Here is a 12,144-nt window from a genome sequence, read left to right on the forward strand (position 1 = left end):
GTCTACCATCATCCATGAATCATGGACCATGGACCATGATATTGAACGGCGAAGTCGATTCCACTCCACAGGAAGTCTGCCGCCTGTTCTCCAACAAGTTTGCAAGTGTCTTCTCTGACGAGAGCTTAACCAACGAATTCGTGACTCTAGCAGCAACGTTCCACTTTCCGGTCAAGCTCTGGGTGGAATTGTTGTCAACGCTGAAGTGATAACGACTGCCGCACTAAAACTAAAGCCTTCTATCAACCCTGGACCGGATGGTGTCCCTTCAGTCTTTCTGAAGAAGCATATCGCTAACTTACTGTCACCGCTACAACATCTGTTCCGATTGTCCATATCGTGTGGCATTTTTCCATCGAACTGGAAATTTGCGCATATGTTCCCTGTGTATAAAAAGGGTAGTAAACGGAACGTGGATAATTATCGTGGAATTACATCGTTGTGCGCAATTTCGAAGTTATTCGAGTTAATCATCATAGAGCCTCTGCTCTCCCATTGCACACTGGGCCACGAACCAAAATTAGCAAGACAAAACCTCTAGCGCATTGGGTTTGCATTATGTTGAATTGGTGTCTTTGGCAAAGTTTCTTGGTTTAACATGCGCCTTCATTTGGTCATGGAAATTAGTTCAAATTCTCTCCGCATAGATGGTGCTGCGATACTAACTTTCTTATTTCGCATGATAGAGGTTTGCTGTTTTCTGCAAAGTTGTAGAACATAAAATAATATATAAAAATGCCCCAGGGCTCAAAGTTCTAGGTCTTCAAATAACAAAGATATAGTGAATATTGTAAAATTTAACTGAAATTTACGTTTTTTGTACTATGTTCCATACAAACGAGAAATCCTTCATTTTTAACACCGTGTATTTTTTAAGTCAAATAATTTACAAGTTTTGAGGAAGAGTTTCCAATATTTTGGGTCGATTCAAGCGAAATATTAGCCAAAATAGTGAAAAATACCATGATTTTCATAATCCGGTTTCTCGAAAAGTAGCAAGTATTAGCAAATAGTCGTTTACTTTCTGAAATGTACCATTTATCATCAATAAAAGATGAAAGTTTGCCGGACATATAATTTTATATATTTGAGATATCTGAATTCATACACCACAATGTTTATTCAATTAGCGTTCGCCAATGCACGGCTTGCTGGCTGCGTGCGATGGAACCGATGGAATATGCCTCTTATGCTTCGCTAGCTGCACGTTGGCGAACGCTGTATTAATGCATGCACAAAGCTTCTTCATGTATATTCTCGAACATGTGTGCGTGTGACAAATGTTGATGAGATATCTAGATTCATAATTTTTTTTTTTTAATTCTTACAACTAGGGTTACGGTATGTAATGTGGGTCTAGTCCTTTCATTCGGCCTATCACGCAAATAAATAATTAATTAAGGAATATTACACAAAAAATAAGGAAAATATTGATCACTGATGGTTGATAAATGTGTACCACACACAAATCAATTTATATCACAACATTTCAATACATTTTCAGCTCTCGTAAGTAATAAAACTGGTTGAGAATATCACAATGTTCGGAGTTTTTAGCCGCCATGACTTATAAGGTTAAGATGGGAAGGTTGACTGACGATCATCAAATGGCCTGATTATGGCATTTATTGATTGGAATTACCTGATAATACACACTAGACGTAAAACTTACAGTTGCTGTTTGAATATTTTATGTTTATTTTAATTGTTTAACAACGTTTTCACAAGTAAAACATGGACCCAACTTTAGGGACACATTTCTTTTCTATGTTCCTAACTATGGCCCATGAAATTCATTTGATAGCATATAGCAATAAGAGTAACGTCAACAATGTTGTTTTGCATTTGGATGATAAGGAACGAACAGGAAGGGAGATTTTTTCTGCCAAACCTGTATAATGAACATCACAATGTTCTGATTTAGATATTCTGCGGTCAAAAGACGATAAGCGAAATTTTTAATTTTTAATTTTTAAATTGAGTGATTTAATGTAGTTTTCGTAAAATTTTCTCTAAGAAATGTTTTGAGGAATGAAGAGCATTAAGTTAACAGTGATAGTGATAAAAAAAAATACATCAGAAAACGTTACCAAGAGCGTTTTTTTGAGGATCAAACAAGATAGGACGAAGTTGCATCCATAAATAGACCCAATTTGGGGACAATAGACCCATATTACATACATTTCCCTCGTGAGTTATTGTCTTAAAAAAAGTAAGTTTTTCAACTTTTCGTGGTTTCTGATAGCAAACGACATGATAAGCGTATCTAAGCATACCATTTAGCAGTAGAATATCGTTTGCAGGTAAATTCATTGATGAGTTATGATTAAAAACGTAATCGATGGCTGCATATTAGACCGAGGTTAGGGACGTATACCCTACCTGTTATCTTGCTATGTCGATTATTGCAACAGCATTTGCACGGGTCCTGGAAATGGCTCTATATCGGTTTGAGGAAACTGTTTCTGCATTGTCATCACTGGGTCAGAGGTCAGCAAAAGTGGATGGAATACGTCCTCGATGTTTGCAAGACGACTGAATTGTCGAGAATGGTGCTCCCGATATTTTCTGATGGATTTGTTCCGCCGCTCTTGCGCCTCTTCAGATAATAAACCAATCGGAATACAACAATGGCTTATGATTTTCGTTCCATGTACCAAGATTCTATGTACCATAGGTGACAAAGGGTAAAAACTATGATAATGGACAAACAACCTTCTAGTCTCTTCTGCGTAGGTTTCGAATGCCTTTACGTCTATTTCAAGCTTGCTAGATAGCGCACACAGAATTTTAACGAATCGACGAAGGATATCCTCCTCAATTCCTGTAATTCTTGCCGTTATTTCTGGATTCTGAAAAAATCTTCTGGCAGTGTTGCCATCATTACTATTACCTGAGGAAATGAAAATGTATTCGAATGGGTATCCTAACAAGACGATAAAATGATAATCAGTCGTCTTGCAAACATCGAGGACGTATTCCATCGACTTTTGCTGACCTCTGACCCAGTGATGACAATGCAGAAACAGTTTCCTCAAACCGATAAAGAGCAATTTCCAGGACCCGTGCAAATGCTGTTGCAATAATCGACATTGCAAGATAACAGGTAGGGTATACGTCCCTAACCTCGGTCTAATATGCAGCCATAGATTACGTTTTTAATCATAACTCATCAATTAATTTACCTGCAAACGATATTCTACTGCTAAATGGTATGCTTAGATATGCTTATCATGTCGTTTGCTATCAGGAACCGCAAAAAGTTGAAAAACTTACTTTTTTAAGACAAAAACTCACCAGGGAAATGTATGTAATATCGGTCTATTGTCCCCAAATTGGGTCTATTTATGGATGCAACTTCGTCCTATCCTGTTTGATTCTCAAAAAAAACGCTCTTGGTAACGTTTTCTTATGTATTTTTTTTTTATCACTATCACTGTTAACTTAATACTCTTCATTCCTCAAAACATTTCTTAGAGAAAATTTTACGAAAACTACATTAAATCACTCAAGTTAAAAATTAAAAATTAAAAATTTCGCTTATCGTCTTTCGACCGCAGAATATCTAAATCAAAACATTGTGATGTTCATTATACAGATTTGGCAGAAAAAATCTCCCTTCCTGTTCGTTCCTTATCATCCAAATGCAAACCACATTGTTGACGTTACTCTTATTGCTATATGCTGTCAAATGAATTTCATGGGCCAAAGTTAGGAACATAGAAAAGAAATGTGTCCCTAAAGTTGGGTCCATGATTTACTTGTGAAAACGTTGTTAAACAATTAAAATAAACATAAAATATTCAAACAGTAACTGTGAGTTTTATGTCTAGTGTGTATTATCAGGTAATTCCATTCAATAAATGCCATAATCAGGCCATTTGATGATCGTCAGTGCAACCTTCCCATCTTAACCTTAGAAGTCATGGCGGCTAAAAACTCCGAACAGAGTGATATTCTCAACCAGTTTTATTACTTACGAGAGCTGAAAATGTATTGAAATGTTGTGATATAAATTGATTTGTGTGTGGTACACATTTATCAATCATCAGTGATCAATATTTTCCTTATTTTTTGTGTAATATTCCTTAATTAATTATTTATTTGCGTGATAGGCCGAATGAAAGGACTAGACCCACATTACATACCGTAACCCTAGTTGTAAGAATTAAAAAAAATATGAATCTAGATATCTCATCAACATTTGTCACATGCACACATGTTCGAGAATATACATGAAGAAGCCAACGTGCAGCTAGCGAAGCATAAGAGACATCTTCCATCGTTTCCATCGCACGCAGCCAGCAAGCCGTGCATTGGCGAACGCCAATTGAATAAACATGGTAGTCTATGAACTCAGATATCTCAAATATATAAAATTATATGTCCGGCAAACTTTCACCTTTGATTGATGATAAATGGTACATTTCAGAAAATAAACGACTTTTTGCTAATACTTGCTACTTTTCGAGAAACCGGATTATGAAAATCATGGTATTTTTCACTATTTTGGCTAATATTTCGCTTGTATCGACCCAAAATATTGGAAACTCTTCCTCAAAACTTGCAAATTAATCGACTTAAAAGATACACGGTGTTAAAAATGAAGGATTTCTTGTTTGTATGGAAAATAGTACAAAAAACGTAAATCTCAGTTGAATTTTACAACACTATATCTTTGTTATTTGAAGACCTAGAACTTTAAGCTCTGGGGCATTTTTATATATTATTTTATGTTCTACAACTTTGCAGAAGACAACACACTTCTATCTTGCGAAATAAGAAAGTTAGTATCGCAGCACCATCTATGCGGAGAGAATTTGAACTAATTTCCATTACCAGATGAAGGCGCATGTTAAACCGAGAAACTTTGCCAAAGACACCAATTCAATATAATGCAAACCCAATGCGCTAGAGGTTTTGTCTTGCTAATTTCGGTTCGTGGCCCAGTGTGCATTGCAAGCAGTATCTAAGTGAAGATCAACATGGCTTCATAAATGGTCGATCTACTACCACGAATCTACTGTGTCTGACATCGCACATCACGCAAAGTATGGTTGAAAGGTCACAAACAGACGTCATCTACACTGACTTGTCTGCCGCTTTCGATAAAATAAATCACGCCATCGCAATCGCCAAATTGGATAGACTTGGGATTAGCGGAAATCTCTTGAGATGGTTTTGCTCATATCTCGCCGATCGTCAGTTGGTGATAGCTCATGGTGACTGCCGACATTTTCGCAGCTACGTCAGGAATACCTCAAGGAAGTCATCTGGGACCGTTGATTTTCTTACTCTACTTCAATGACATGAATTTAGTTATCGAAGGTCCACGACTATCGTATGCAGACGATCTCAAAATCTACTTACGGATCTGCTCGATCGATCAGTTTGAAGCGCTCCAACGTCAGTTTGAAGCGTTTGCCAGCTGGTGCCATTTGAACCGAATGACAGTAAATCCTGCGAAGTGTTCAGTCATTTTTTTTTTACCCGAAAGAAAGAACCAGTTATTTTTCACTATGCTCTCCGGGACACCATAATTGAACGTGTGAGCCATGTAAAAAATCTAGGTGTCATCCTGGACTCTCAACTTACATATAAGCAACTATCTCGTACATCGTCGACAAGTCGTCAAGGACATTGGGCTTTATCTTCAGAACAGCTAAGAATTTCTCCGACATCCATTGTCTCAAGTCACTGTATTGTTCCCTGATACGTTCCATTCTAGAATATTGCTCTGTGGTCTGGAGTCCGAACTACAACAATGGTACTGAGAGAGTCTAGTCCGTTCAATGCCGCTTTCTGCCATACGCGTTGAGAATGTTACCTTGTTACCAGCTATGAAAGTCGCGGCCAGCTGATCGATTTGGAGCCTCTTCGCACCAGAAGAGATACTTCAAAAGCCCTGCTTGTCGCGGACACGTTACATGGCAGAATTGATTGCATGGCAATCTTGGAGCAAGTAAACATTAACGTCCAACCCCGAATGCTTCGTAACAATGTTATGCTGAGAATGCCACTACGTAGGACAAACTATGCAATCAACAGTGCAATAGGCGGACTGCAGCGAGTATTTAACCGAGTTTCATCAGTATTTGATTTTCACCTGACACGACTAACACTTCGGAGATGTTTCTCTTCATTCTTCTCCAGAAATGGAAACAGTCAATGATCATGTTTTAATGTTTTGTAGTTTTAATTTATGACTTTGATTTTAATTTTAAGTTAAACCATCATTGGGACCATATCGAGTCTGTTGATGCTGACAAATAAATAAATAAAATAAATAAATGATGTACAAGGGGGTCAGGGGCCATGTCACCGATGTGAATATTCACACCATCCATAATACACCAGGGAAGGGGAGAGGAGTGAGCAACACAGCATCTTTACCCATGGGGGTTAAAAAAGTTCTGCGAGGTACACTTATGGTGAACTAGCTGCTCAGGGATTGTAGAAAGGAAGAGGGTTGGGTAGGTTTAAAATGCAGAATTAGATGCCGTCACGAGTGAATGCGCATGTTTAAACAACGTTGATCCAGGTACCTATCGCATAAATTTGCATATAATCTAGTTATGGTTATTGTCAATAATACTTACATTTCGATAAAGATGATGCTACCTATTTTACCTTATCTGTGATACTTATAATCACAGAATGCAACTTTGAACCGTAGACCAGGTCCATTAACAATACACTCGTTCCGAGAAGGGGGTCATGGTACCACTCATCCTGTATAGTCATGTTCTTCTTCTTCAGGTTCGCTCACCACTCGGAATGAACGTTCAATGTGGTTAGTAATATGACAGTGTTACATGCAAACGAAAAAAAGATACAGCAAGGATTAGTTTTTTTAAAGTAATAGTTTCACCTGAATACCCAACTAACCATATCTCAGTGACATTGTCTCACTCTGAACCTACATTTAAAGTTATTTTGTGATTATATGGTTACTTTGGTACTCACATGAAATGTTGTGCAAGTACTACAAGTTCAACAACGCCCAACTATGGACAGCTCAATGTTAATACCATTTGCTCTTTGAATCAGCGTACACCAAACACAATAATAATTGAATCAGCGTACACCAACATGAACACCTAAGAATGTATAGAGATAAAGCTCAAAATTACAATTTTAACTGATGGTACTTTACAAACATTAAACTGTCCAATATGGACCCTGCCAACACACGGCGCCTGCACGGTAATGTGGGCCGTCAGAATGGTTCATCAGTTGCGAAGTGAAGTGCTTCTCAAACTGAAGCGAAACATTTCTCATTTTTTCAACGTTATCCTAACGTAAACTTAATATTATGACCCATATGCCTGTCCACGCCCGAAACCCATCCACCACACAAAATCAAATAAAAATGTTTCTGTATGACAAACACGTCCAGACATAAACGAGAATATGGGTGTATATCTTCACTGTAACAACTACGGGTAATCATCGAAAATACTTGCATTTTACTCAGGCACTTTTGAGCAAACTGCAATCACTCTCTCATACTCGAAATGTGCCACGACCAAATTGGCACAACGATGCCCTATATACGCTCTGAACGGAAGAAAAATGACAATGTCAGAATAAACGAGAAAAAAACTGGTTGCTTTGATGGCGCACAGAATGTGTATTTCAGCGCGGCGCAGGACACTATAGACAAGAGCTTTTTATGGATTCGTGAAAGCACAAAGCGCAAACGTGAATGAACCTGCTACGTTTGGGCAGGCAGCAGAGAGTAGGAGAAAATGGGAAGAGTACAGTCCATTCAAAGGAGTGAATGAGTTCAGTTCGCTCTGTATAAAAGGTGTCAATAAAACTAAGAATTATTCAAGGCAAAATCGTGTGTTGTGATTTAGCGACTAATTTCCCTGTACCAAGCTATCGAAGTAAACATTTGGTCCAATCGAACCGGATGAGCGGACATTTTAGTCCGCCAAACGTAGTGCTTACGGAAATTTAGTTGCTGTCGTGAGCCGTGTGCAAAAGTTCGGTCCGGGGCCGAAGGTCAGAAAACGTTATGTCCGTGGCATAGTACGGGTTCTGGCAGTGTTTGCACCGTGTGCAAAAGTGCAATTAGTGAGGCCCGTGGCCGAAGATTGCGATTTGAAACAGAACGCACCGTGTGCGTAGTGTGGCCCGTGGCCAGAATATCGAAAATGATTATGTCCGTGGCATAATCATTGGAAAATCAAGCATACCGTGTGCGTAGTGCAGTCCGTGACTGAAAATCGAACGCAAATTTGGTAGTAATTATGCTTGTAAATGTGAATGTTGGACAATTAAACGCACCGTGTGCGTAGTGAGGCTGGAAGCCGATAAAACGAACGTTACAATTTGTGATGCACCGTGTGCATATATTGTAACTCAAAGTCAAAGTGAACTAGTAGACGTGCCCGTGGTACATCACTAGTTGAACGATTCCGGAGAAGTGTAGACATGAGTGACTGTGAAACACCACGAGGAGTGTTGCAACAATTAACAAGAAGAAACATTTTGGAAGCGCTAACAGGTTCACGTAGTGAACAAGAGAATACAATTCCGTCAATCGCGGAACAGAAGCTTTCTAAAGAACTGCTCGCGAAGAAGAAAGCAATGGAATCCAACTTGGAGGTGCTGATGGATCGGCGTGAACTGATCATAGATAAATTCATCAGGATGAAGGAATCGTTGCAAGGAGAAGTCAACATTCATTTGCTCAATCTTCACCTTGATACACTGCGGCGGTGCGCGAACGAATTCGACAAAATACATGCCGAAATTTCCGTGCTGCTGCCGAGAAATCAACGAGCTGCTGAACGCAAAGAGTATGCGGTCTTCGAAAAAATTCACAACGAACTTTACGTTGACTTGCAGACTATGATCGCCGCAGCGCAAGAAGCAAGTAATGTAAGACCAGGTACGTCAAGTAATGTCTCTAGTTTTCAACAGCCGATTATTGTGCAAGCGCCAGCACCTCAACTGCATGCTCCATTTCCAACGTTTGACGGGACACCGGAGAATTGGTACAGCTTCAAGAGCCTTTTCACGAGCATTATGGCAAAGTACCCGAACGAGATACCGGCGATTAAGATTCTGCATTTGCGGAATGCCCTAAGCGGTTCTGCGAGGAGTAAGATCGATCAGGACGTCGTGAACAACAACGACTACGAAATGGCTTGGAAGATTCTGGAGGACGCATACGAGGATAAACGGCTGATACTGGATACTCACGTTGACGCTATCCTTGATTGCGCAAAGGTCAACAAGGAAAACCGTGGGCAATCGATTTCTCAGCTGGTTGAAACGTGTACGAAGCACGTCGATTCTTTGAAAGGTCATGGCTATCCTGTCGAAGGCTTGGGGGAATTGATTGTGTCTAACGTTCTCTATAAGAAACTCGACAACGATACGCAGGAGCAGTGGGAGCTGAAGCTGCCTAAGGGAGAAATTCCTAAATACGATAGATTTGTTGAATTTCTTCGTGAACGAGGACGCGTTCTACAGCGTACGAATCGCTCACAGCAACAACAGGCAATGGTACAGACCAAACAACGTCCAATGAGTAACCAGAAGGTTCAAGTACAGACATCGAAGTCGTTCATCCAGACGGCAAGAGAAGCGTGTCCGTGCTGTGATGCAGAGCACGTTATTTATAAGTGCTCGAAGTTCCAGAGTATGGAGTTCCCGGAACGCAAATCATTTGCTGCGAAGGCGGGTTTATGCTACAATTGCCTGAAACAAAAACATCGTGTAATCGACTGTCCGTCCGACCAATGGTGCAAGGTCCAAGGTTGCGGTCGGAAGCATCATAGTCTGTTGCATCCTAGAGATACAACAGAGAAGACGAGTGAAGAAGATAAGTCCCCGTCACCAGGCATGAAGACGCAAGAGCAAACGCAGGATCAGCAAGCCGTAGAATGCTCAAGTGCAACTACATTGTGTGCACAGATTGGCACAACAAAGCGACAGGTACTGTTGTCAACCGCAGAGATTTTCGTGGTAGGAACAGGAGGTTCCACCGTTAAGTGTCGTGCGCTGTTAGATTCAGGATCCGACAGTCACATACTCACAGAGAGGTTGGCAAGTAAGTTGATGTTGAAGATGGATCGCATCGATCTTCCTATCACTGGTCTCAACGACATTCAGACTCGAGTAAAGTACTTAGTTTCGACGAAAATTCTGTCACGAATCAGTTCGTTCACAACGAGTGAATTAGAATTCTTGGTCGTACCAAGGATAACATCGAACGTACCCGTCGTGGAGATCGATACTAAATGCTGGAAACTACCGTATGGCGTGCAGTTAGCGGATCCGTTGTTCTACGCTCCAGGAGAAATTGATATGATTATTGGCAACGAAATATTTTTCGACTTGGTGAAGAAGGGACGCTTGAAGATAGAGAACAGTGCTGTAACCTTAGCTGAAACTGAATTCGGCTGGGTCGTCGGAGGTTCAGTGCAAACTAGGAGAGGTGCACCACGTGCACGTTTGTGTCAGTTCGGTAAACAAGAAGAGATCCTGAATGAAACTATGGTGAAGTTTTGGGAAATCGAGGACGTTCGTCTGGGTTCAACTTTGTCGGTGGCAGAAGCTGCTGTTGAGGAGCATTTCAAGGACACTCATGCTAGGGATGATCAAGGCCGCTATGTAGTGCGACTTCCGTTCAACGAGCTAAAGGATCAACTTGGTGATTCTTTTGTTATGGCGAAGAAGCGTTATGATCGACTGATGATTTCCTTGTTAAGGAATCCTGAGAAACGTATGCAGTATTTTGAGTTCATGACAGAGTACATAGCTCTCGGTCATATGAAGCAAGTGGAGGTCGTAGATGAAGGCGGATACTTCATTCCGCATCACGCTGTGTACAAGACCTCTAGTTCCACAACGAAAACCAGGGTAGTTTTCGACGCATCGGCAAAAACAACTTCTGGAGTCTCGTTGAATGATGCTGTAATGGTTGGGCCTACTGTACAAAGTGATCTGGTGGAGATAATTCTGCGCTTCTGTGGCCATCAAGTGGTACTGACAGCCGATGTTCCAAAAATGTACCGTCAAGTCGGTATGCATCCAGATGATTGCAAGTACCATAAGATTGTGTGGTGTGATGAAAACGGTGAATGGAAGGTGTTCGAGCTTCAAACTGTAACGTACGGTGTGGCAAGTTCACCGTATCATGCGACAAAGGCATTGATTCAACTGGTTGCAGACGAAGGTACACAGTTTCCCCTGGCCGCGCAAGTTATCGAAAAGGACAGTTATGTGGACGATTTTCTAACCGGTGAACAATTGGTCGAAACGGTGATCGATACATACAAAGAACTATCAGCATTATTGGCTCGAGGAGGGTTTGGCGTTCACAAATTCTGTTCGAATAGTGCAGAGGTCCTAGCTGCAATTCCAGAGGATCTGCAAGAAAAGCAAGTCAGTTTCGAAGAATCTGGGATTAATAATACAATCAAGACACTTGGATTGATCTGGAATCCTTCGGAAGATTATTTCGTTTTCCACGTCGAGCCGTTGATTGATGGGAGGATTTCTTCTACGAAGCGTGAGGTGTTGTCGGATATCGGTCGGCTTTTCGATCCATTGGGATTCCTGGGACCAGTCATCACCTGTGCGAAAATTATCATGCAAGATTGATGGCGTCTTGGGCTAGACTGGGATGAGCAGCTTCCCGACGAATTGTTGCATCAATGGCAGCATTTTCGAGAAGAGCTACCGGCAATAAATCAAAAACAAAAGCAACGTTGTGTAGTTCTCAGTAATGCGACATGGATTGAATTACATGGATTTTCTGATGCCTCCATGCGGGCATATGGAGCTGTGGTTTACATCCGAAGCATAACAGCAGAAGGCACAATCGAAGTTAATCTGGTCGCTAGCAAATCAAGGGTGGCCCCACTGAAACCGGTGACCATTCCCCGTTTAGAGTTGTGCGATGCTAAATTGTTAGCTGAGTTGGTTCGAAAGGTAATTTCATCGATGACTATCAAGTTTGATGAGGTCATCTTATGGTGTGATTCACAAATTGTTTTGTGTTGGCTGAAGAAGTCACCTCTGGCTTTGAATCAGTTCGTCGCCAACCGGGTGACAGCGGTGCTGGAACTAACTTCAGGTTACACTTGGAATTATATCAGGTCGGAAGAAAATCCTGCAGAT

General features: G+C 40.8%; 1 protein-coding gene across 1 annotated transcript; it reads left to right on the forward strand.

The window, feature by feature from the left end:
* The first annotated feature begins 8,598 nt into the window (after window positions 1-8,598).
* LOC135703355 (uncharacterized) lies at window positions 8,599-11,625 on the forward strand. The gene has a single exon (XM_065224549.1). The coding sequence runs from the start codon at window positions 8,599-8,601 to the stop codon at window positions 11,623-11,625; it is 3,027 nt and encodes a 1,008-aa protein (XP_065080621.1).
* Window positions 11,626-12,144: the final 519 nt, after the last annotated feature.

Source organism: Ochlerotatus camptorhynchus, unplaced genomic scaffold, assembly GCF_037179485.1.
Source record: "Ochlerotatus camptorhynchus isolate MF236.1 unplaced genomic scaffold, CSIRO-AGI_Acam_v1.1 ptg000212l, whole genome shotgun sequence".
Lineage (NCBI taxonomy): Eukaryota > Metazoa > Arthropoda > Insecta > Diptera > Culicidae > Ochlerotatus > Ochlerotatus camptorhynchus.

Coding starts and splice junctions, on each gene's coding strand:
- LOC135703355 (XM_065224549.1), top strand. CDS start 8,599: ATGGAATCCAACTTGGAGGTGCTGATGGATCGGCGTGAACTGATCATA.